The sequence below is a fragment of the Ananas comosus genome, linkage group 15 (genome assembly GCF_001540865.1).
Source record: "Ananas comosus cultivar F153 linkage group 15, ASM154086v1, whole genome shotgun sequence".
NCBI lineage: Eukaryota > Viridiplantae > Streptophyta > Magnoliopsida > Poales > Bromeliaceae > Ananas > Ananas comosus.
In genome coordinates this window covers 10,521,233-10,545,428 of record NC_033635.1, presented here as the reverse complement: position 1 = coordinate 10,545,428, position 24,196 = coordinate 10,521,233, and the positions used below count along the sequence as shown (strand labels likewise).

General features: G+C 34.6%; 2 protein-coding genes across 3 annotated transcripts; one reads left to right on the top strand and one right to left on the bottom strand.

Moving 5' to 3' along the window:
• On the bottom strand, window positions 5,928-7,684 carry LOC109720989 (barley B recombinant-like protein C). 2 transcript variants are annotated; one of them, XM_020248368.1, is made up of 2 exons: window positions 7,603-7,684; window positions 5,928-7,173 (listed from the first exon to the last, which is right to left on the bottom strand). In XM_020248368.1, the coding sequence occupies exon 2, from the start codon at window positions 7,041-7,043 to the stop codon at window positions 6,087-6,089; it is 957 nt and encodes a 318-aa protein (XP_020103957.1). In that variant the 5' UTR covers window positions 7,044-7,173; window positions 7,603-7,684; the 3' UTR covers window positions 5,928-6,086. The 2 variants fall into 2 exon arrangements, with proteins under 2 accessions (XP_020103957.1, XP_020103958.1); XM_020248369.1 differs by having other exon boundaries at window positions 5,928-7,043; window positions 7,603-7,678.
• On the top strand, window positions 20,615-21,208 carry LOC109721082 (zinc-finger homeodomain protein 11-like). Its single transcript, XM_020248501.1, has one exon. It carries the CDS (start codon window positions 20,615-20,617, stop codon window positions 21,206-21,208), a length of 594 nt encoding a protein of 197 aa, XP_020104090.1.

Below are 24,196 nucleotides of genomic sequence, written 5' to 3'. Positions count from 1 at the left end.
TATTAGCGGACCGCGCTGTTTCATTTGGTATCAAAGCCCAATATCAATCACTTCTAGTATCTTATATTGCTTGATAATTCAAATTATTCCACATCGAATGGAAAAGAAAATAGTTCCACATGAAGTCTGTAACTGCCCTAATGCTCCCACATTGAATAGAAAAAAAACAGTCCCATATCAAATGAAAAAAAATACAAGGAGAGTTTGTAATGCCCCAATAGTCCCACATTGAATGGAAAAAGAAAATACCGAAAAAGTCTGTAACACTCTAATAATGTCATATCGAATGAAAAAAGAAATATGATGGAGAATGTATATTGAGAAAAAAAAGAAAATATGATTGAGAATACAACGATAAGATATCTTAATAGTAATAATTAAGTTTAAACATTTTGAGTCGGTGGTCTGTAATGTCCAAAAGAAAATATGATTGAAAATATAAAGATCATAAATGCTAATAATAAGAAGTTTAAGCACTTTAAATTGGTAAATTTTGGCCCAACAGAAGGGTCAATATATAATTTGGATCCAATGAGTTATTTGTGTTAATGAACCGAATTGTTTCATTTAGTGGCTTGGTGGCGTCGGCCCAACAAAAACGCCAGTAGTTTGAATCCAACGAGTTATTATGTTAATGAACCAGATCGTTAGATTTAATATCAATAGCCTAATAACATTCACCTTTAAAATTTCACATTGTCTAATAATTTTAGTCTGTGTATGTTTGGGTTTGAATCCTCCTCAGGGTCTAAACTTATCCCTATCCAATTTTCATTGAGGTTGTAACTATCATATCTCAATCAAACAATTGGGATCTGTACAACATATTATTATTTACAAAAACAAACAAAATAGTTTGTTTTATCATACTTTCCTGTAACACAATTTTTCAGCAATCTCAAATAGAGCCTTCGTAACAAACGAAGCATGTTGAAATAAAGTTTAGAATTTGGAGGATTTTGAGTTCAGATTTTAAGGTTTTGGATGCCGCATTTGACCTAGCTAGAGCTTCTCCAGAAGTTCTTGAGCACAATTTCTCAAACCAATAATAGGTTGTACATCAAAATTCCTCCAACAACTACCACAATTGTCTCAAATTCTACTTTCTTGGGAACAGCAGATCATTACAATGTTCCACCACAGCAGAATCTCATCACTATCTAATCATACTTCTGAGTATCTGCGGGTTGTTTTTAAAGTAGAGAAGCTATTCAAAAAGCCATCCTACGCGATATGGCTCAAAAAGTTCTCCTCAAGCAACAATACCTTTGGCAATATCAATTCTTTAACACATGATCATGAGGATCTACACATGATGAAATTACCAAAGATAATACATTATCATAAAGTTAATTTACAGGAAAATCAGAGGACAAAAGCTCAAATAATGGACTCAAGATCAAAACTTGACTTAGAATCAGCTAATCATGTACAATTCTGGAGTACAGTACAATGAAGTTTCCTTTTTAGACAAATTTACATTGAACAGAACACAACTCAGTCACTAATTTTAAGAAGTGCCAAACACAAAGTAAATGCACATGATCATTCTTCATTTTTTTTTTTTTTTTTTCATTTGAAGCATCATAATACTTTGAAATCACAACAAATATATATGTACATTAAACCATAAGCCACCCAAAGACATTTTTAGAAAACACAAAAAAGATACAACAATGGGACTATCCACCAACATCAAGCACTCACTAAGACTACTATTACTTGAGCAGAGGAGGCAAATAAGCATGAAATAACATTAGATCTATATTATATCCTTTATCGGATCAAGCGCTAATACATGTTTTACTATATTCAACAAGTTTCCGCAAAGATCTAAAATTATCAATGTATCCAATATCCAATGACAACAAAAGCGCCCGAAATAACAGTACACTATTAATGCATCTGAATAGACACCACCTTAATAATAAGCTAGGAAACATCAAGGGGTCGAACTAGGAAGCAGCACTTCTTAGATTTGAAATTACGTAGGCCTTGTTTTGAATTGTGGTGTCTGGAAGCACCCGTTTTCATGCTACGGATGGCACAAAAGGTCTGCAAGCACTTTCAATCTTCGAAAGTGGGTGCTTTTAGACACCGCAATGCTAAACTAGGCCTTAAACCGCAAATTCTGACAAAAAATCAATCAAGAAATCAAACTAATCAATCAAGAAGACCCAACGAAAGAAGCCCTGTGAACATCAGTTACTGCAAATCAAAGACATCTGTTACTAAAGTTTCGACGTATATTGTTCAAAATCATATTGAAAATCTCTCAGAAAACCAACATCAAAACAGAAGCTTTCGTAACATATTCAAAATCATTTTTTCACTAAAAAGAAAGGCGTTGGATAACTTTGTCCAAGAAAAGAATCAAGAATACAAAACTAAACAAGTCTAAGATACAGAGCAAAAGAAGAAAACAAGTTCTTAAGCATGAGAAAGTAAATTACGATCATATAAAGAAAATCAATGAAAAAAGACGGTAACAGAAGGGTCCAGATTGATAAAAAAAACCATGGTTAGCTCTGTTTTATAAAATCTCAACAGCTGAACGACAGCCACTAAAATGATTTTTGCTATTCCAACATCCTTGTTGGGATATCACCGTTCGGTGAGGTTTTCAAATTTCGGCGAGGTTTTCAAATTCTAGTATCCGAAGTATTCAGATCGTGACAAACAAAATGTTTGGAGCTTACTGCTACGGCAGAAAGCTTAAATGAGCTTTTGAAACTCAAAAGTAAAGGCTTCAATTTAAAGCTTCTGCTTCTGCTTCTGCTTCTGCTACAACAAGATATATATAGTTGTTGAATCATAATGAAAAGATGGTCGCTGCTCTACAATTTGAAAAGGGCTTCTGCAGAAGCTCGAGCACACCCAAAACAGGCCTATAGTAAGAGCTCTGGTTCATCAGAGATAAAAATATAACGAAAAAGCCTTATATTTTGAGTTTGATCCCGACTTAGCTACAAGGTTACCAATATTAAGTTTAACATTAGTATTCACACGAGACAAAGCAAACTCAATTGCTATAAAAGTGTGCCTATCAGACTATAGAAATCAAATATTTCCTATTAAAGCAACATTTATTTCAGTATCAATTTCGGTCAGTCTATACTTAATTGTACACTAGATTACACTAGATTACAGGTAGAATGCCATATCAGCACGTCGATCAGTAACTTAAAAATGAGCTTGCTGAAGCACTCATGAGCTTCTGGAGTAAATACAGTGACTAAAACTATCAAGCAATGCTCTGTTACTATGCACTTTGGTCTTGCTCCTGATGAATCTTGAACTGTTGAATGTTGCAGATAGCATGCTAGAGTTTATGCTAGAGTTTAAAGAGGTCAAGAACACATGACAAGATACAGAAGCTTATGTGATTGACCAGAAAATTCAAGTATATAACTTGGTTATTGTGTATTGGTTGCCACTAAAGAGGCAACAGGAAAGTGTAAATAAATTCATGCAACGAGAAAGAATATTAAAGAAAGAGACAGTAAATTTCCCATAACAATTGATTAACGATAATGCAGCAACTTATGACATTCCTCTACAGAAATCCTTCTCACATATCCATCAAACAGTTAAGCAGAATCTGATTCACACAGGTAGCACTTCATGCAGGAATCATGCAGTTGATGTCCAAGAATCAAGAAGAAAAAGGGAAACATTTGATTCTTCCAAAGTCCTACTAGAATTCACAGAGGTTAATGCCCAGAAAATATTCTAATTATACAAGAGCATTTATTGATTTACAAACACATATGACATCCAAGTTTATAAGTAGCTAATGATCTACATCTTATAATTGACCAACTCATATTTACTTACTATGCATCACAAGAGGTGACTTTTATGAGTAGCTAATCTTATGTGGATGTGGGATGGTCATTAAGGGAGCACTCTCATGTGGTAGCAAAAATGAGATGCATGTGTCACTTAGAACCTAAGGGCTAGTTTAGTCCCTGTTGTAGGGTGTAGTATTGTTCAATTAAGTGTTATTTGATAAGTACCCCAAATAGCTTCTTTCTGTAGCAGATTAAGAAGAGGCGCCAATATATCTGAACTTGTCTATTTGTCACATGCAATACTAGTGGTTGCTGCAGCTGGAGGTGGAAGCAGAAGTGCGGGCAAACAAGGCAAACTATGCTGATGATAAAAATGATAATCCTAGAGATGGAATCTTTCGGCTAGTACAAAGATAGCCATTATAAAAGAACTGCATGCATCGCGTATTTGAGAAAACCATTGCAGGCAAACTTTACTTAATCCAGAATTTTCCTTGCTGGCTGACTAAATTTGCAAGTCAAAATATATAGGAAGAAAGTTTGTTGCCTTATCAATTTTGTTGCCTGCAAAGAGCACAGAACTTGGGAGATAGAGAGTACAGAAGATGAGTTACAAATCAACGGAATCGGAACTATGTAAACAATAGAACTTGGTGAAATAACAGCAATACATGGAACATGAGGATTAAAAACATTAAAGTTGAATTAACAACTACCAGTCGACCACATTTCCCTCAGTAAAGATTTACACATAGGATAAAACTCAACATGGGTGAAAAGAAAATAAAGAGAATTTTCTATCTACAGAAAGTCATTAGCCATTTAAATTAGACAGCACTAGTTTCCATAGACTGCTAACTTCTAAACAAAAAGATCCGAAATAAAACAATGAGATCCCAACATGTCCATACGTGGTCTATGCATGATTGATAAGAAAACTCATCCACATGTCCCAGCATGCGCAAGTGCATGCAGTGCTTTTTTAGAACACTGAGCTTTAATGAAAATGACTTCTAGTTTTGGCAGGAACTTCAAAACAAAAACCAAAATATTTCCATATTGTAGGTGCTTTAAAAACTTGGGCCACAAATTAGAAAGTTTTACAATCAGAAGGAACCAATCTAAAAGTCTTCTTATGTTTAGAATTTGATCTGAATTGGTCAAAACTAGCTTATAGGGCCAGTTTTTGTTCATGTGCAAGTTATTTTAATTGATAGCCTACAACATGATAGTCGTATAAGATATCACTTTTATATATAAAGATACTGTGAAAGAAAAGCACGGTCTTGCCTATAGAAATGAAACATTAGCTAAATTTGACAGCATGGAACAGAAGTTGAATTTTCATCAAAATTAATATTTGACTAAGAAACAACATGGCACGTTTCTCACAAAATGAACACCAAGGGCAACTTTGATAGAAATAAAAAACAAACACAACGTGCATGCAACAAAAGCTACTAATATTTGAAAGAATCTTAAACGTACAAAAGGTTCAACTTTGTCGTTACTGACGTGGCGAGTTGCAAGTCAACGCATGGGAGCATGGTTCGCTGAGATTACGCCTTTGTCGTTACCAACTTCGTGCACTGCAAGTCAATGCATGAAAGCACGGTTTGTCGCGATTAGCTATCTTGGCTTTTCTAACGAGCAACGACGGAAAGGATATATCACTGAAGTGAGCTTACACTTCAGTGAAACCTCTACTACACATAGTAGAACTCTGTGAAAGGACGATCACATTACAAACACGTAAATAAGAATTCACAATTAGCCCGTAAACCATAAACAATGAAACAAAAGTAAGCCACCGAATTAGTAATGCTTTACATAAAGCATTAACCTCAAAGCATATTAGTTACAAGAAAGTAAATTAGACTTTCTATCAAGCAAAAGCCATCTAAATTAGATAGCACCCATTTTTCCTCAAACTGCAACATGTTAAGAGAAAGATACCGACACCGACATGTCCATATAACCCCGAATGTCCGAACCCTCGGAAAAAGCATGTAAATATGGCTGAGATAAAAAGGAACGAAAAAAAANTCAAATCTAATTTCTTTACACGATCAAGCTACCAAAAGACCTAACCTACGGCAACTATTGCACCACAATTGAGATATACGGCTGAAAAAAAAAAAAAAAAAAAAAAAAAAAAAAAAGCTGGGCTACAATCTATCCAAAGACCTCCCCCTGCATAAGGTCATATAGAGTATGTACAAAGTAAAATCGGATCCGAATGCAGAGAGATTAACATTTAAACAACATCTAACACAATTTACCCTTTTCTTTTTACCTGATAGTCACAAACTTGTTGGTCCCATGCTTGGCCCAAAAGGTTTTCAAGTCAATCGGATTAGAAAGATTATACCCTTCGCCGGCGAGCTTCTCGAGCACTTTCTTGAAGGCCCCTTGGCTCATCTTCCGCCCGGCGATCCTCGCCCCCTTCCTCTTCGCACTCATCGGCAGGGGATACATAGAAATGCTAGTGGTGCAACATGCGGACTGCCACCCCCCGGCCCCCCACCGGTAGCACTGCTGTGCGGCTCCCGTGCACGAGCAGACGGGCGTGGGGATCCGCGAGATGTCCAAATCGATGCCGTTGATTACCATATCAGTGCTCTTCCTCTTCCCCCGGGAAGAAGAGGTCGAGCCGTTCGGGCTCTCGGGAAAGGCCGCGGCTTTCTTAGGCTTCCTGGGCTTGGGGGGCTTGTGCGAGGGCCGGGCTCCGCCAAGCCGCTTCTTCGAGGGGGGCGGCTCGTCCGGCATTGGCGGGGCCAGGGCCGGGGCCACCCGGTCCTCATCCTTGGGCGCCTCGAGCGGCGGCTCGGGCAATTGCGGCTGCGGCGGGGCCGGCATCATGTGAAGGGTGTGCATGATGTTCGGGAGCATCGCGGCGGCGGCGGCGGCTGCGGCGGCACCGCCATAATTGGGGTGTTGTTGATGGTGGTGGTGGTGGTGTTGGTGTTGGTGTTGGTGGTGATGGTGTGGGTGGTGGGCACCCCACCCGGCGCCGTCGCGCATGTAGTCCATCATCGGAACAGATGGCTCTGGCACGACGCAGTCACGGTGGAGGAATCCGGCGCTGCCGCCGCCGCCGCCATTCGATAAGAGAGGCAGCGGCAGCGGCGGCGGCTTCTTCGCGTCGCGCTCCGCCGCCACCGACGAGAGCTGGAGCCCCAAATTCCCCTTCACCGGAGGGTCGTAGAAGCCCCAATTCCGAAGCCCCAACCCCCCATCTTCATCCATCTAGAATCACACACACCAAAAGCAAAAAGAAAAGAAAAAAAAAGAAAAAAAAAGAGATCCAATCAAAAAACCCTTCTTTTCGATCCCGCTCAGCCCATCGATCTACCACATTGCCTTCTCCGCGCAATCCCTAAAACACCCATTCCGCGAATCCCATCAAAAATCGAAGAAAACCGAGAAAATCGAAGAGAAAGCGCGGAAAATCCCACAAAGGAGCCATTTTTGACGAAACCCTAGTTCCAAAAACCGATCTACGAAACCTAGAATATGGCAACAAAATCGAAATCTACGCCCAGTGTGAGCAACCAAGGGGCCCTTATTGCAAGATAAAGAGGCAAAGATCGAAGCTTTTTAGGGTTTCAAAGGTGAGATCTTTGGATTAGCAGGTATGAGCATGGTAGAGAGAGAGAGAGAAAAACCATTTTAGAGGAGATAGTGACATGGGGCATTTTTGGGGGGGTTTTTAAATTCCTTTAAAATGGTTAAAAAGTATGTTATGGAGGTGAAGAGAGAGGAGAGAGAGAGAGAGAGAGAGAGAGAGAGGAGAGAGAGAACTTACCTTGGAGAGGTCTCTCTTTAGGGTTCTTGATGGAGAGAGAAAGAGAGAGAGAGACAGAGGAGAGAGGAGAGAGGAGAGAGAGAAGGGGAAAGATAGAATCTTGGCTATATATATATAAATAAATAAATATATAAATAAATATAAAAGTGGTAATAAATGAATATTTTGTTAGCTTCTTCTACATGCTTTATTTCAATGAGCCAATTTTTGTATGGCTTTAGTGCAATTGTTGATATGGTTAAGTGAATATTAACTTCTACAAAGTGAGAAAATTATATATTTATCCTATATATTTTTCTAAAATAGTGCAATATTTATAAATATTTATTTTTTGTTAATTGGATCAGGTAAAATTGACTTTTCTGCGACAAAATATATTATTGTATAAACTTTTTTTTTAAGTCATATTTAAAATTATTTATCATTTCTGATGTTTTGATTCTAATCTTTGTGTCATTTTACATGAACTATATAAATATAAATTCTAAAAAAATTTAGAAAAATATTTTTTATTGCGACATAACAATTCAAAAGGTCAAAAATTTAATAATCACACAATTGGTAGGAATATATTTGTATATTTTAAAGCTTTTAGAAAAATATATTTGATAATTAATAATTTGTATAAATAAATTTGTAATTTTAAAACTTTTTAGGAGTATAGATGGAATTATTCCTTTGTCGATGACCGGCGGCAAAAATAAAAGAGGAAAAAAGCACCGCTGCTCTGTACATCCTAAAATATATAAATTTTGCACTTGGAATCTTTATCTTATTAGTATTATTTTTTATACTAAAAGTATAAAAATTTCTTAAATTTTAGAATGAGTATGTAAAATCTATGGACTTTTTTGGATATACCACTAGAATTAAAAGTAGGAATGGAAAATTCATTTGTCTTATAAAAAAATTACTAAAAATATAAAGAATTTTTGTGAATCCTTCGATTTAGGGTGGAAAATTTTACACCTACTACAAGAGGTATACTGATAACATTTTCTGAAAAAATAAAATGAGAAAAAACTAAGTCCCTTGTTTTGCCCAAACCACCATATTCCTATGCTTATCCATTTCTTTCAACATGGGGCATGCTTATCCTTTTCATTAGTTTGTTGTTTTCTTAGTTCTTTATTAATTTTAGTTGTTCTTTAAAAAAAAAAAAAGCAAAAATTTGGTTCTATTTTAGGTTCTCTATACATGGTCTTACCTTTTTAAGGGGAGGAGGAATAATAATGTGAACTCAACCCCACATGGGTTTGGTTCAAGTGCACCTGCTGATTTTGTGGATCTCTTTCTCTCACATGCAAACTTGTTTGGGGAGAGGGAACAAAGGGTGGTTTGGTGATTGTTTCAATTAGACTCATTTGTGCAATGTTAGGTTGACCCTTTTTTTTTTTTTTTCTTGTTTTGGCTATTTTTGTAGTATGAAAAATGTGGCATTAGAGACTCATAATGAAAATAAATTAGAAATAATCTTAACACTCCACTTACGGACGGAGAATTAACCCATGAAATTGTAAGATTAGGTATTAAAATATTAACATTTACTGTGAGAATTGATCCAATGACTTAACAAAACGAAAAGAATTCAGAATCACATCAGATATGAAACTTCATGTGAGAGTTCCAAATCATTAGTTTATCAGTATCGTTTCAAAATTTTGAATTTAGCAATAAGTCAAAAATATATATTACTGATTTAAGTTTTTAACTTACCAGTAGTTCAGTCATTGAACATACTAGTTCAACGAGTTTTTCATTATTCTAGACTAAGGACTGGTTTACGATCCAACTAGTCTAATTGAACTCATTTGTCTTGATTTTAAAACATAGCAAGGGACTAGTAGTGAATATTTTATAAAATTGTTCTATATGATTGGAATTTATTTAGATAAAAATGCTGATAAAATCCCCTTATTATAAGATAAAGATTACATAATTACAAGAAGTAGTTGAGGAAGTGCCCATAGGTGAGGGGATCTCTACGTACACAGTTTTACTTTTTCCTTATCTCAAATTGAATGATATCCTTATTCCAAACAAACCCTAATTTAAAGTTGTTATACCAGGTAAGAAAGTTGAAGAAGAAAAATAACATAAATCACATTATGACCAAAATATAAATCATTAAATAGTTTTTGTTTGACTAACATGATTCTCTTTACCTTAATAATTCTAGCAATTGTAAGCCATTAAGGGCATGTTAATTTGTTTCATCAAAAGTGGAGGAGGGGAAGTTATTTTCGATTGTAGGCTTTCGCTATTTGGTTTGCCGTAAATTAAGTTCATTCGTAACCCTACTTTTTGAAAACACTGTTATTAATCGGTGCAACTTTTTTTAATCATTTCACGTGATAGTATGAAATTTTTTAGAAAAATAAATTAAAACGTGGGATGACTACAACTCAAAATTGACTTTCTATCCAACAAACAATGATTTTTAAAAAAAGGGTACACTTCAAATATGCTCCTTGTGGTTTCACACTTTCCACTTTAGTACCATGTGTTTTAAAGTGTATCAATTTTGTACCTTGTAATTTTATTTTTCTCTTTTTGTCAGATTTTTTTTTTCATTAAATCAGTAACATAGTTAAAACTAAAAGGTATTAAAGTGAATATTCAATAAACTTAAGTGCGGTATCTGATGTTTTTTATATATAATTTAACGAAATGTTAACTGAGGAACTGACGAAAAGAAAAAAATGAAACCACAGAATGCTAAATATATTAAAACACTTTAATACCTCGAAATGTTAACTGAGGAACTGACGAAAAGAAAAAAATGAAACCACAGAATGCTAAATATATTAAAACACTTTAAATCATAGGATACTAAAGTGCGAAAGTATGAAACCACAGGAGTGGTATTTGAAGTTTACCAAGAAAAAAAAAAGTTCACCTAGATTTCAATTCAAATGAAACATAGTTATCTTTAACTTGAAAATCACTTAAGAGCAAATATTTAAATAGAACTTTAAGTAGAAATTGGTTTTATTCCGTGAACTATATTCCCATTTGCAAATTAAAATTTACTTTTGACAAGAATATAATTAATGTTTGGTGTCATTTTCATGTACATACTTTGAGAAGCAATGAGAAACTTTGTTGTGTGATAGGGAGTTGTTTATTTAAGCAATAAATGCAACCTAAGTGAGAGGAGAAGGATTTATGATTTGCTATAGCTATCTAAATAGTACACACATGAAATATGTATCTATTAATATCTCTCAAAAAAAAAAAAAAACCATTAAGTTCTTATCAATCTATATACATATATAGTTCCTATTAGAATATTCATAAGGCCACTTGTCAACATCATACAAATCTTGAATTATCTTGAAGTAATAATATAGGCCAATTTGCATAAAAAAATTTATAAGTTTTGAGCTTTTGCAAAATTGGACCTTTTTTTTCGATTTTACAGATTCGGTCCGAATTTTCAGCAAACTGACCAATATAGCTTTATTTCTTTTTCTCTCTCTCTTTTTTTTTTTCTCTCGTTCTTTTTTTTTCTATCCGAAGAGGTAGCGGAGGCGGAGGCGGAGGCGGCTTGCCTCGCCTCCGCCCCGCGTACCCTTGCCCTCGACCGCGCCCGCACCCCCCGCCCTTCTCGCCTCCAACCCTGCCGAGGCTGCACCGCTACCTTCTTTTTTTTCTCTCCGACCGTCCTCCACCGCCTCCGCGGCCTTCCCCGGTGGTAACGAGAACGACAATGCATCTCTTCCTCCACATTCGCCCTCCACCTCTACTACAGCAGATTTTGCACCCACCAAACCTACTTTTAGGAACCCACGTCCACCATTACCGTCGACGATAAAAGGGAAGTACTTCTCGGCGCCAAAAGCTTGCCAGTGAGGGAGGAGATATGTGGTCCACCTGCCTACCCCAAAGGGCGGCGACGAGCGCGGCCTCGACGATGTCCGAGGTGAAGAGGGCAAGGGGTGCACAGGAGTATCTCTGGATTAGCACTTTTATTTATTTAAAACAAAAGAAAAATTAACTAAAGGCCAAAACTAGAGAATAATGAAGAAAGCCAGAGGCCGACCGTCCCTAGAGCAAGTAGCAAAGGGTTTGATGGTTGGTACCCGAGACCCAAGTTCGAATCCTAATTGATTCACATTTCCAGCTAAGTTTATTTCTAAATGAAATAAACGAAGCGGATAGCATGCTACCTATCTCTCAAAAAAAGAAAAAGAAAATTAGAGAAGAAGGAAGAACAAGATAAAGTTGCACTGTTAAAATTAAATTGTATTGTTTTAAAATAACCTTGCACTATTATGGACGAAAGTTGCATTCTTTTGAAATATAAACTGTACCCTTTAAGATAAAAGTTATACTCTTTAAACGAAAGTTGCACTCTTTGAGAGATATTTACACTGTTTCTCCTTTCGTTGCACTCTTTGAGATATAAACTGCACCTTTTAAGAAAAAAAATAGTGTGAATATCTTTCAAATAGTATAATTTTTATTTAAAGAGTGTAACTTTCATCTTAAAGGACGAAGTTTATATCTCAAAGAACGCAATAAGAGAAGAAACAATATAAATATCTTCCAAAGAATGCAATTTTCGTTTAAAGAGTATAACCTTCATCTTAAAGGATACAGTTTACATCTCAAATAGTGTAACTTACGTCCATAATAGTGCAACGTTCTTTTAAAACAATGCAATTTTATCTTAATAATGCAACTTCATCTTTTTCTTCCTTCTTCTCTAATTTCCTTTAGAGAAATGATTCGGTACTTTTTTTAAAAAAAAATAAAAAATATCTTAACCGTTGATTAATAGAGGGTAAAAATGTAACTTTAATACTTAGCAGGTAAAAAAAATTATTTTATTCAAGGTTAGTTTGGTAATTAAATAATACAATATTTAAAAAAACTTTTAATTGAGGTCCTAAATTTATGCATTAATTAGCACTAATTTAGAAAATTAATTGATTAACCAAATTTATGCAATTATTAGGCATTAATTTAGGAATCTACTTTAAATGTTTTAGTGTTTCTCAAATTATGCATTAATTTAAATTATAGAAATTTTAGAAATAGTTTTATTTCTAAATACGATGAATTTAAATTTTAAAAATTAAATATTTAAAATTTAAAGGTGAAATTTAAATTAGAGGAATTTCATATTACTATTTAAAAACTAAAATTCTACCAAGATTTAAAATACAGTTTATTCGTACCAATTTAAAACATAATACATAAAAAACTTAGAGAGTAAGATTTCTATAACTAGATTTCTCTAGAAGAATTTCATATTACTATTTAAATTTTAAATTCAATGATTTAAAAACTAGATTGAACCGATTGATTTGACTGATCAGACTTTGACCTATTCTATCAAGAATCTGATTTTAACCTATTGAACCGAATAACATTAAGAACAATTTGGAACCGGTAAAGATAATAAATATTTTAAACAGAATGATAATTTAACTGTTAGAGCTAATAAATATTTTAAATATAATTTTAAACATATAAATTAAAAAGATTAGAATTATTGGTGAGAAAAAAAATAGTTAGGAATTTGAATTCGAATCTGACTAACAATCACAAAACTTATTTCCGAACTCGACGGATTTCAAAAATCCATATCCAAATTCAAAACTGACCAATTTTTCGAAACCCAAAACCAAACCTAAACTAGAAGACTAGAATTCAAACAATTATTTCTGTTTACCATATTTCAAAGTATTTATATGAAACTTAAATTTTTAAAATATAAATTTGAATATAATATTAAATTTTAAATTTAAAAGTGAAATTTAAATTAGAGGAATTTCATATTACTATTTAAAGTTTAAATTCAATGATCATATTGTCAAATCATTTGAAATTTTTCTTATATGAAATGCCAAATTATGAAAGGAAAGATAGAGAGAGAAAAAGAAAACAAAGAAAAGATAAAAATTTTGAAAATATAGTAGATGTAAAATGACTAAATTGCTCATATATTAAAAGACAAAAATATCCTTTTTTGAGGTACCTGGTAACCGGTACCTCTTTCAAAGTGACCTACTATTACAGGTCATAATTTAAAAAAAACTAAATCTGAGCCGTTGAATACGCGTGAATGAACGGTAACAAAAAAAAAAAGTATAGAAGCATTACTCTTTTCTTTATTATTCTTTAGTTTTTAGCCTTTAGTTAATCTTTTTTTGTTTTAAACAAACAAAAGTGCCAATTTAGAGATACTTTTTTTGTTTTAAACAAACAAAAGTGCCAATTTAGAGATACTCCCGTGCACTCCTCGCCCTCCTCGCCTCCGACATCACCGAGGTCGCGCTTGCCGCTGCCTTCTGGGTAGGCGGGTGGGCTGCGTGCCCCTCTCTCCCCGGCGAGCTTCTTTGCGCCAAGAAGCGCTTCCTCTTTGTCGTCGGCGGCGGTGGTGTGGACAGCGGTTTCCTAGAAGTGGGTTTGGATGCAAAATCTGCTGCAATAGAGGTGATTAAGGGCGAAGGCGGAGGAAGAGAACGCGTTGCCGTCCTCGTTACCATCGCGGAGGGCAGCGGTGGAGGATGGTCGGAGAGAAAAAAAAAAAAGAAAAAGAAGAAGGTAGCTGCGCGGCCTCAGCATGGTCGAAGGCGAGGAGAGCCGAGCGAGAGTACGCAGATAGAGGCGGGCTGCCTCCACCTCCGCTACCTTTTCGGAGAGAAAAAAAAGAGAGAAAAAAGAATAAGGGTATTTTGGTCAGTTTGCTAAAAATTCGGACTGAATCTGCAAAATCGAAAAAGACGGCCTACTTTGTAAAAGCTCAAAACTTGTGGATTTTTTATGCAAATTGGCCAATAATATATAACATGGTGTATTTAGTTATCTAGTTTAATTTATCCAAGAGTACATAATATTTATGCATTATTATTTGTTTTTCTCACTTCTCTCTTCTTTTATTCTTTTTTCGCTTTTTATCTTCTCTGTTCCCTTCCTCAATTAGTAATAATTACTAGAGCAAGTGGCAAAGGGCTTGGTGGTTGGTACCAGAGACCCAAGTTCGAATCCTAGTTGATTCACATTTTCAATTAAATTTAGTTTTAAATAAAATGAACGAAGCGGGTAGCGTGCTACCTATCTCTCAAAAAGAAAATAATAATAATTAAGCAACAAGCCACAACAACTCCTTAAATCTCAAGTGTGAGAAATGACCAAATGAACCTGAAGGTTTAAAAAAAAATTTAAAAAATAAAAGTTGGATATGATATAGATGGCAATTTACAGGTTTGGACTAAATATAATGATTTCAATTGATATTTTACAGTGGGTTAGTTTATTTTGGATTCAACATGCCAAAACAGTACTAAAAACTAAAGTTAAGAAAGATTTTAATTAATTGCAACTAGTGAACCACAATAAGGAGCACTATTCATTTTATTCATTTACAATTACTGTAATGATCCAGTCCACTAACGTAATAACTCGTTGAGTCCAAACTATTAGTCCAAAATTTTTAAGCTCAATTATTGATTCCAATGTGCCACAAACCTCATCACTCCAATCACATATATAGTTCAAGATCATCAGACTACTGTGCTACGGACCTCGTCAATCTAATCGCATTTATAGTTCAAAGTCGTCAGAACCTAACCTGCTAAAACTAATAACTCGTTAAGCCTGAAACATCGATCCAAAATGCTTAAATCCAGTTAGTATTATTAATGTGTCCATCATATATATGTGACACCCCGCTTTTCAGGGAATCACCCATTTTAGAACTACTCCAGCCCCCACACGTTTAACTCTTTTAACCTTTTGAGCCTAACTACCGCCCAAAATATTATTACTAGATTTAAACATTCACAAACATCTGGCAATGTAAGACTCGTCTCATTAGCTTTAGCTGACACACCCCACATCCCAGAGGGGTCATCCATCCTAGAACTACTCAACTTCTGGTACGCTTAACCTTCTTTTCATGCGTCTAACCACCGTCCAACATGCTATAGCTGAGTTAAGAGTTTTAATTTTGTTATATCTTATATATAAGACTATCTGGGGTCTTACATTAATTCTCCCCCCTTTAAGTACTGACGTACTCGTCAGGTTCAGACTTATAAGTATCAGGTGATGTGAAACTCGTCTCGCTAGTCTTAATCGACCTTATGGTGAAGCCACGCTCTACTGACAACAGTCATCAGCATAAGAGTTTTACTCTCCCCACTGTATAAATTTGACTCAACTGAGACTCATCTTATATTTTCAGTTGGTAATTGTCTCTGATATTAACTGTAAAGTCCCAACTTTCTAAGGGGGTCACCCATCCTAGGACTACTCTAGCCCTAACATGATTAACTCTCTTAATTAATCTCTTAAGTATAGCCACCGTCCAAAATGCTATAGCCGCGTTTAGAAACTCACAGCCACCTGGCAATGTTAGACTCGTCTCACTTTCCAGAAGGATCATCCATTCTAGAACTACTCCAGTTCTAAAACACTTAACTTTTTAAATCTTTTGGACTTAACCACGGCCCAATTTACTATAGCTCGGTTAAAAGTTGTAGCTCTATTATATCTTATATATAGAACTATCTGGGATCTCACAGTATCCATTATATATAAGTTCCTAACACTCTCCCACAATATCCGATATAAAACTATAAATTGAGTTTTCACAATTACAATGCAAATAAAACTATCTGCATATTTGTTTGGATAATTATAATAGCATCCAAGTGCCACTCTTGGAATTGCAAAAGGGAGGTCTAATACTATTTTTATGCAAATTAAACGACATTCAAATTGGTCGTCCAGCTACGGCTTCTAATTAGAATATGAGGGACAATTTTATACTCTCATATATATAAAAATGAATAACTACGCGCATTTACCATCCATTATGTGTCACAACATGGATATAGTTGTAATTACTACAAATTTAACTGCATGTATCAATTGATTAGTACGTAACATACATTTAGCCAAAGGAACTCTAACATTAATGTAAGTTGCTGATTTCTTGATTCACATTTTGTTCACATCAAGTTAAACCAAGTTTGCCTAATACACACACCGAGTTTGTAGCGGAACCAAATAGAATTATTAGGCAAGAAGATTCATATATACTAGCCGATTTTCAAATAAAGTTATTGTTTTTTTTTTCTATATGTAATAAAACCTTACGATGAGCTTTTAAATATACTAGTTAAATTCAAGGGGAAACTTCAAATACCCCTATGTGGTTTCGCACTTTTTCACTTTAGTATCCTGTAATTTTAAGTGTATCACGTTAGTACCCTGTGGTTTCGCACTTTCTCACTTTAGTGCCCTATGATTTCAAGTGTATCAAGTTAGTACCTTATGGTTTCATTTTTGTATCAAGTTAGTATTATGTGGTTTCAATTTTCTCTTTTTATTATCCATTTCTGGGTATATAATTTAACAAAATATTAAACCACAGGGTACTAAAGTGAGAAAGTGTGAAATCACAGGGTACTAACAGATACAGTTGAAACCACAGGGTACTAAAGTGAGAAAGTGCGAAACCACAGGGTACTAACTTGATACACTTGAAACCATAGGGTGCTAAAATGAAAAAGTGCGAAACCACATAGGAGGCATTTGAAGTTTTTTCCTAAATTCAATATAAACTCGAATTTGAAACTATACTAGCATTATAATAGTCAACCTTTTGAGGTACTTGAAATCATAAGTTGTTAGTGCTTCAACGTACAGGCATCTTTCTTTGAACAACACTTTATTCATAACCTAAGGTATATAGACATAAATGATGGTGATTAAACAGTTTAATTAAATACATTACATTATCAAAATCCAATACATTAGGGAGATATGGTAGGTTAGATACATGGTTTTGGACAAGCATCCCAATTGGTTGACAACAAAGAGAATAGGATGCATGATTGGTTAGACTTTAATTCTCTTGTTCCCTTGATAAGGAATAGCCCCACTTTGATTTGTCCCCCACACACCATGCATCAAACTGTCTCTTTCAGAACTTACGAAATTAAATGTTTAATTAGTTGTCATTATGTATTAAATTTGTTTTGCTTAACCATGCATGTTGCTAGAGATTAATTAATTGAAATTTGATAGAATCTCTAAAACGATTAATTAAAAGAAGTAATTTGACCCAAAAAAAGATTTGGATTGATACTTAGTTGCACACATGATAGTGCTCCAGGCTTTGAAGCTTCTAAAAGTTAGTGATTAGTAACCCTAATACCGTATTTACAAATATTAGACTACTATAGTATCTACATAATTAGGGCAACAAATTAAAACAAGATATACAAGCCCATGTTATATTTTTTCTGAGAGAAAAATAATACGAAGCAACTATACTTCGAATTTGGGACCTCTGATACTAACCATCAAATACTTAGCTAATTACGCTAGGTACGTACGGTCGATCTGTAAAAGCGCACTTTGTTAATACTGTTAAAAAGTTTCTTGTCTTTAAAACCTTACGTAGAAATGAACTTTATTTAATTAGGCCGAATAATATACTTGAACTTGGGCTATCTATGTGTGTTGATACTATATGAAACAATCATTTATTTCAAAAACTTAATCTGTATATAATTAAATACTTGAACTCGGGCTATCTACGTAAGTTGATACTATATGAAACAATCATTTATTTCAAAAACTTAAGCTGTTACCTTAATTAGCACCTATTATACATATTTTAATAGCACATATATACATATATAGTTATATACCAACTAACTATGTACCTTGTACATTTTATCCCACATGGCTATATTCGTGGTTAATTAACTCAAGCTTTTGAGAAAACTGTTATATATATAATACAGCAATAAATATTCTCCAGCTTGCAAAAAGTTGATGTCAAATTCGGATGTCTTTAGATATAGAGACATGGTAAGCATGAAAAGCAAAAAATGATTAATAATATTTTCAACCAAATCCCCTTAATTCCACTTCATCTCCATAGAAGCTATATATATATAACATATATATAACATTGCAAAATAAAAAGAATGTGAGTCCTAGGTCACAAATGGGACCACGTATACACAAGCATAAATGGGCCACTAATTGTACATGATATAGTTAAATAAGGCATGGATGTGTGTATGATGAGAATTTAGATATGAAACTAATTGTGCATGTTGTTCTCTCTAAACATAGTTTTTATGTAAATTGTATTATATTTTACACATATCCAATTCCAAGGACCCAACATTAAGAAGCCATACGGTGGACTTGATTCGCCACGTCGGATGCGGACTTAATAAAATTTTTTGCTTAGTACAAACCAAAGTGTAGCTTTTCTCCAATTCAAAACATTACTTTTTGTTTCATTGCAGTAAAGATTAAAAATAAAATTTCAATGAACAGTAGATTATTGGTTGGCCCACAACCAATGTGGTGGACCAGATTCACATAATAACTTTTTTGATGTGATTGGGAATAGAGGTAGGAATATGTCATGTTCCTTGCAAATATTGGGGTTTATATTTAGCCTCAAACATCTTAAAATTTATGAAATTGCCACTGCATGTAGATGGATGAGATCTTTGGAATTGACCTAGATGAAATTCTAGTAGATTGGTTGATAATTTGAATATATATATATATATATATATATATATATATATATATATATATATATATATTACTAATTTAGAAGTGACAAATTTAATTACTTTTGATAGTTTGCTAGGTAAGAAATTTTATGATCTGTTTAATTACTTTTCATTAATATAAGTGTTTAATTTTAATCAGAAGTGTTTAATTTTGATCATCATAATCTCTAACTATCATTTTCATTTTTTTTTGAATTGGCAAAAATGGCTTCTAATCTTGTGAAATTCTCTAGGCATGGGAGGAAAGGAATATCTCAGAACTAATGGTCGGCCGCTTACTCTATAATGCAAAGTTCAACCCCTTCCCCGATACTCCAACATCATCCTATCCACCGCTGTGGATGTTCACCCGGCTATCCAATGACTCGAGAACTTCTCAAAAGATTTAATGTTAATTGCACAATTTCTCAAGAAGGATTTATTGAATAGAATTAATTGGCTAGTATGAAAATAGAATTTTACCATATTTAAATTTCTTTATGTGAGATACAACACTATATCTTTATGCAGTTGCGCTTATCAGCCGGCGCTTATTACCAAACTATTTTTCTTATTTGTCAACCAACAGAGGATATCCTTCGGATATCTATTGTGAATCTGTAATACTCGTCATTAAATTAAGCTAACAAACACTTCACTACAAACTTTTAATTACTTTGCTCTAGCTTTTACCGATAGACGCCTCCTAAACCATCATATCACATTTAGTACACAACTTATCCTAATGTATAAATTAACCATGATAATACAACATATATACTTGTAAGAGTCCAGCTACTATATTTTTATGAGTATTGGTTCCTTTATACTCATAAGTTTTCGGCCCTTAGATTTATTTCATTGATCATTTTCACCCATTATATTATACTATTCAACTAACTACCCATTCAACCCTAGGAGATCACTATCATTCTAAGTGGGGACCACAATTATCCTAACCACACATTCTATCAATCAATGGTTAAAAATTTATGAGTAGAAAGGGGTCTATACTCATAAGAGTATAGTAGCCCCAGCCATATTTGTAACTCACTATTTTAGCATTTAAGAAATTACAGCAATGCTATCATTAGACTCCCAACTTTAATTAAGACTTTGTTTAGAATTACTATAGAATGCATTGTGTCAAAGTAGAAAATAATGTAAAAATTATTTCATACATAAAAACACATTGCCCATACTATGAGAAAAAGAAGAAAACTATCTCTGTGTTTTTTTTTTTTTTTTTGACCCAACAGTGTTAAGCAGCTAACAATACTATTGTAGATAGTTTATACAACAGCCCTAGATCCTAGATCTCTTATTAGTGGCAGTAGTGTAAATAGCCCACTATCACATACCCTCAATTGTAATCACAATCTTGCCTTAGAATACTACATATAATCTCCTTCTATATATGGAAGTTTAAGGATGAACAAGGCCAAAGCACAGAGAGGAAGAAGATGAGAGAGATCTACAGGGAATGTCTGAAGAACCACGCTGCGAAGCTCGGCACCTACGCGGCCGACGGCTGCTGCGAATACATCTCCGACGAGGTGCAGCCCGGAACGCTCTACTGCGCAGCTTGCGGTTGTCACCGAAGCTTCCATCGCAAGGGCGTCGCGGAGCATCACACCAGCGGGAGCGACACGACCGCGGTGGCGACGAAGTATCTGCAGCTACGAGGGCAGCGGGCTACGGAGGAGGATCTGCGGGAGGGGGGGAGCAAGCGACGAACGAGGACTCGGTTCACGCAGGAGCAGAAGGCCCGCATGGCGCGGTTCGCAGGGAGCATCGGGTGGAAGATGCCGAGGAGGGAGGGTGGGGCCAAGCCCCCGCGGGAGGAGGGCGACGACGTCGACAGGTTTTGCTGCGAGGTCGGGGTGACGAGGAAGAGCTTTAAGGTGTGGATGCACAACCACAAAGGCGGCGGCGGTGGCGCGACGGTGATGGACCGCAACTCTCCGGCTTGTAAGGATAGTGATGAGGGAGAGAACACCAATGAGGAGGAGGGACAGGGTGGGGATATGATTCATTCGATTGATGTAGGTCTTTGATTTTATGTGGATTTTTCATTGTGTTCATGTATGCATGAATCCATTAAAGTTTGGTTCTTATCTTCTTTTAATTGTTGTCCTTGATATTGTTTATCATTTTCGAATATCATCACAAAGCATTTCTGTTTGAGAAATGCTAAGTCCGCGACCAAGAATGGATTGTAATTGTGGATCCCAAGCGCTAACCAACTATCTAAAGTGCTCACGGGCTTCGATTTGTTCGACTGTTGGTGCTAATCATTATCCCCAACAGCTCGAGCTGTTAGAAAAATACAATAAATTCACTTAAAGTATACAAATATAGCGCTTATATATGGATCTCGATTGTAAATGCGTCTAGAAGTCTCGATTGTGATTGCTTTTACGGGTCTCGACTGTGACTCGGCTCAACTAGTCTCTTGCCCTTCGAATATGACTCGATTCAACTTAACCTCCAGTTATTTAGAACGTGATTTGAGCCAACTTAATCTCCCACCACAAGGCAGGGTCTTTTAAACCAACAGTATGCCCATATAGTTGGTTAAATACTTATTTGATTCATGAATACATAAGGACATAAAGCAGAATTGGTTGACCAAAGAGAGGTTATATATGATGATGGGTCATCTAATTCTCTTGTTATCTTGATGCATGCTGTGGGCTATTTATCATTGGCTAACATAGATTTAACTTTCTATCCAATGATAATAGATCAGCCGCAGTTCATAATAGACCTAATGGCAAGAGACCCAATAATAGATCTAACAGCCAGATGAATTGAATCCAGTCGAAATTCGTGAGCATTCTGATTGAGCCGTTAAGTGCGATAGGTGCGCCCTTCCTATATATCAACATGTGTTTTTGGAATTATTAGTTATATAGTGCTTACAATCCACACATGTGGGCGAGGTTCTCCTCATAATTTGTTCTCCTCAATCCATGCGTGCTTTAACTGTCTTTTCCATGACATATAGTTATCTGTGTTTAATTGTCATTGTATATACACAAAACATGTTTAACTTAACCATACATGTTGCTTCAAGAAGAAATTATTTAAAGTTCCATAGAATCTCTAAGGCAGAATAAGTATTTTGAATCAAAGTATTTATATTGTATATATATATTACGTAGTTTCACATATTATATAGTTTCCCTAGCAAGAAGCTACCTAGAAATTAATTAAATCTAGTATTGCATGTAAAGAACAATTCATTACGGTATTAGTAACTATGGCAAAAAAGAAGTATATAAAAGCCCTCTTAATTTCCTAATACTATTATACATGCTATTTCTATGCATAGCTATTAGTTAGAATAACCATTATTTTTCTCTAAGACCTAAGAATACATATCAATTATATCTAACATGTTCATTTTATTCCATGTTAATTATTAGTTGTCAACTTAATTAAACTTTTAAGATAATGATTATATATAATATGAATATATTAGCCAGCCTGCAAAACCTTGATGTCAAATTTGGTTGTCATCAGATATAGAGACATGTTAACTGGTATGCATGAAATGATATATCAATTAATGATCTTTTTAACCAAATTAATTCTCTTCCACTTCATCTCCATCTATATATAGAAAAGCCATATACATAGCATGGGATCAACATTTAATAAAGCAATAAATAATACATGAGTTTTATCTTTGACTCTCCCATATTGGGTCACAAATTGGACCACGTATAAGCACAAAGGGAACACCAATCAAATTATGCGTAGATTTGTATAGTTCCTGATTAAACAGCAAAATGGCTACTAAGAAAGTAATTAATTGGGCATGTTATTCTCTCCTAACATAGTTTATATGCGTGCAAAAATAAAATAACATAGTTCACGCCCATGCAAAATCCACCAACACGACGACCGAGCAATACTCTTCTCCTATTAGGAATCCGCCGAGCTGATAAAAGCAAGATACAAAGAAGAACTCTTTAAATTAAAGTAGAAATTAAAAACATAATTACTTTTTTTTTATTATTTCGTGAAAAATGGTAACATATATGTTTTGATATGCCACTCTAAAACACTCCAAAAAGCTATGTATAATTGTATATAAGTCACTAGACATTGCACAACCCACTCTCAACAAAAAATGAAAGCATATTTGTTCTTCTTCTTTGTTGTCTCCAGTAATTATTTATCAAACAAATTCAGGACATTTAGTACGGAAGTGCTGGTAAGTTTACAAGTTAATTAAGATGTAACACATGCATTACCAAATTTAAGCAATTGTTTAATTAGTCTCATGTGCTAATTTGGTGGTTAGATTAATTTATAATACATATGTAGACAAGCATCCTATAGTAATTAATTAGTTGACCAAAGAGAGGCTCTGATGATTGGTTAGATTTAACTAATTCTCTTGTTCCCTTTGTTGTGGAGGAGGTTCCTTAATTACCTATGTTTCCTTAATTACCTTGTCCCCCACAATTCCTCAACCGCATCATTTATTAATAATTGGCCCCGTTTGGATGGATAGTTAAAAAACTACATGGAATTTTTATTCTATGGTTTTGGTCTAAATGAAATACAGAATCCTGTAACTATAAAAAAATTCCATAGCTTCATTTTTAAGCTGTTTGGATACATATCATACAATTCCACAGTATTTATAACAATTAAATTTTTAAAATTTTAAAATTCAAAATTCANTAAAATTGAATTTTAAAATTTTAAAATTTGAAATTCAAAATTTTATGTTGAAATTTAAAATTTAGAAATTGATACATCTTTAGGAGCCCAAAATGGTGGAATTCTTTTTCCTTTGGTTAAAGTGGATTGTAAGTTTACTCCATTTTTTGGAGTATAGTATAACTATACTCCAAAAATTACGTCATTTTTTTTTTTCCAAACGCTTCATAGGATTATTTTCCTACCGGCATAGCATAATTTAACTATGCTATATTTTTAGAGATATCCAAACGGGGCCTTAGCCTAATCGATTTGTACAATTCGGAATAAATAAGTGTAATGTAATGGATAGGAGGGTTAAAGCA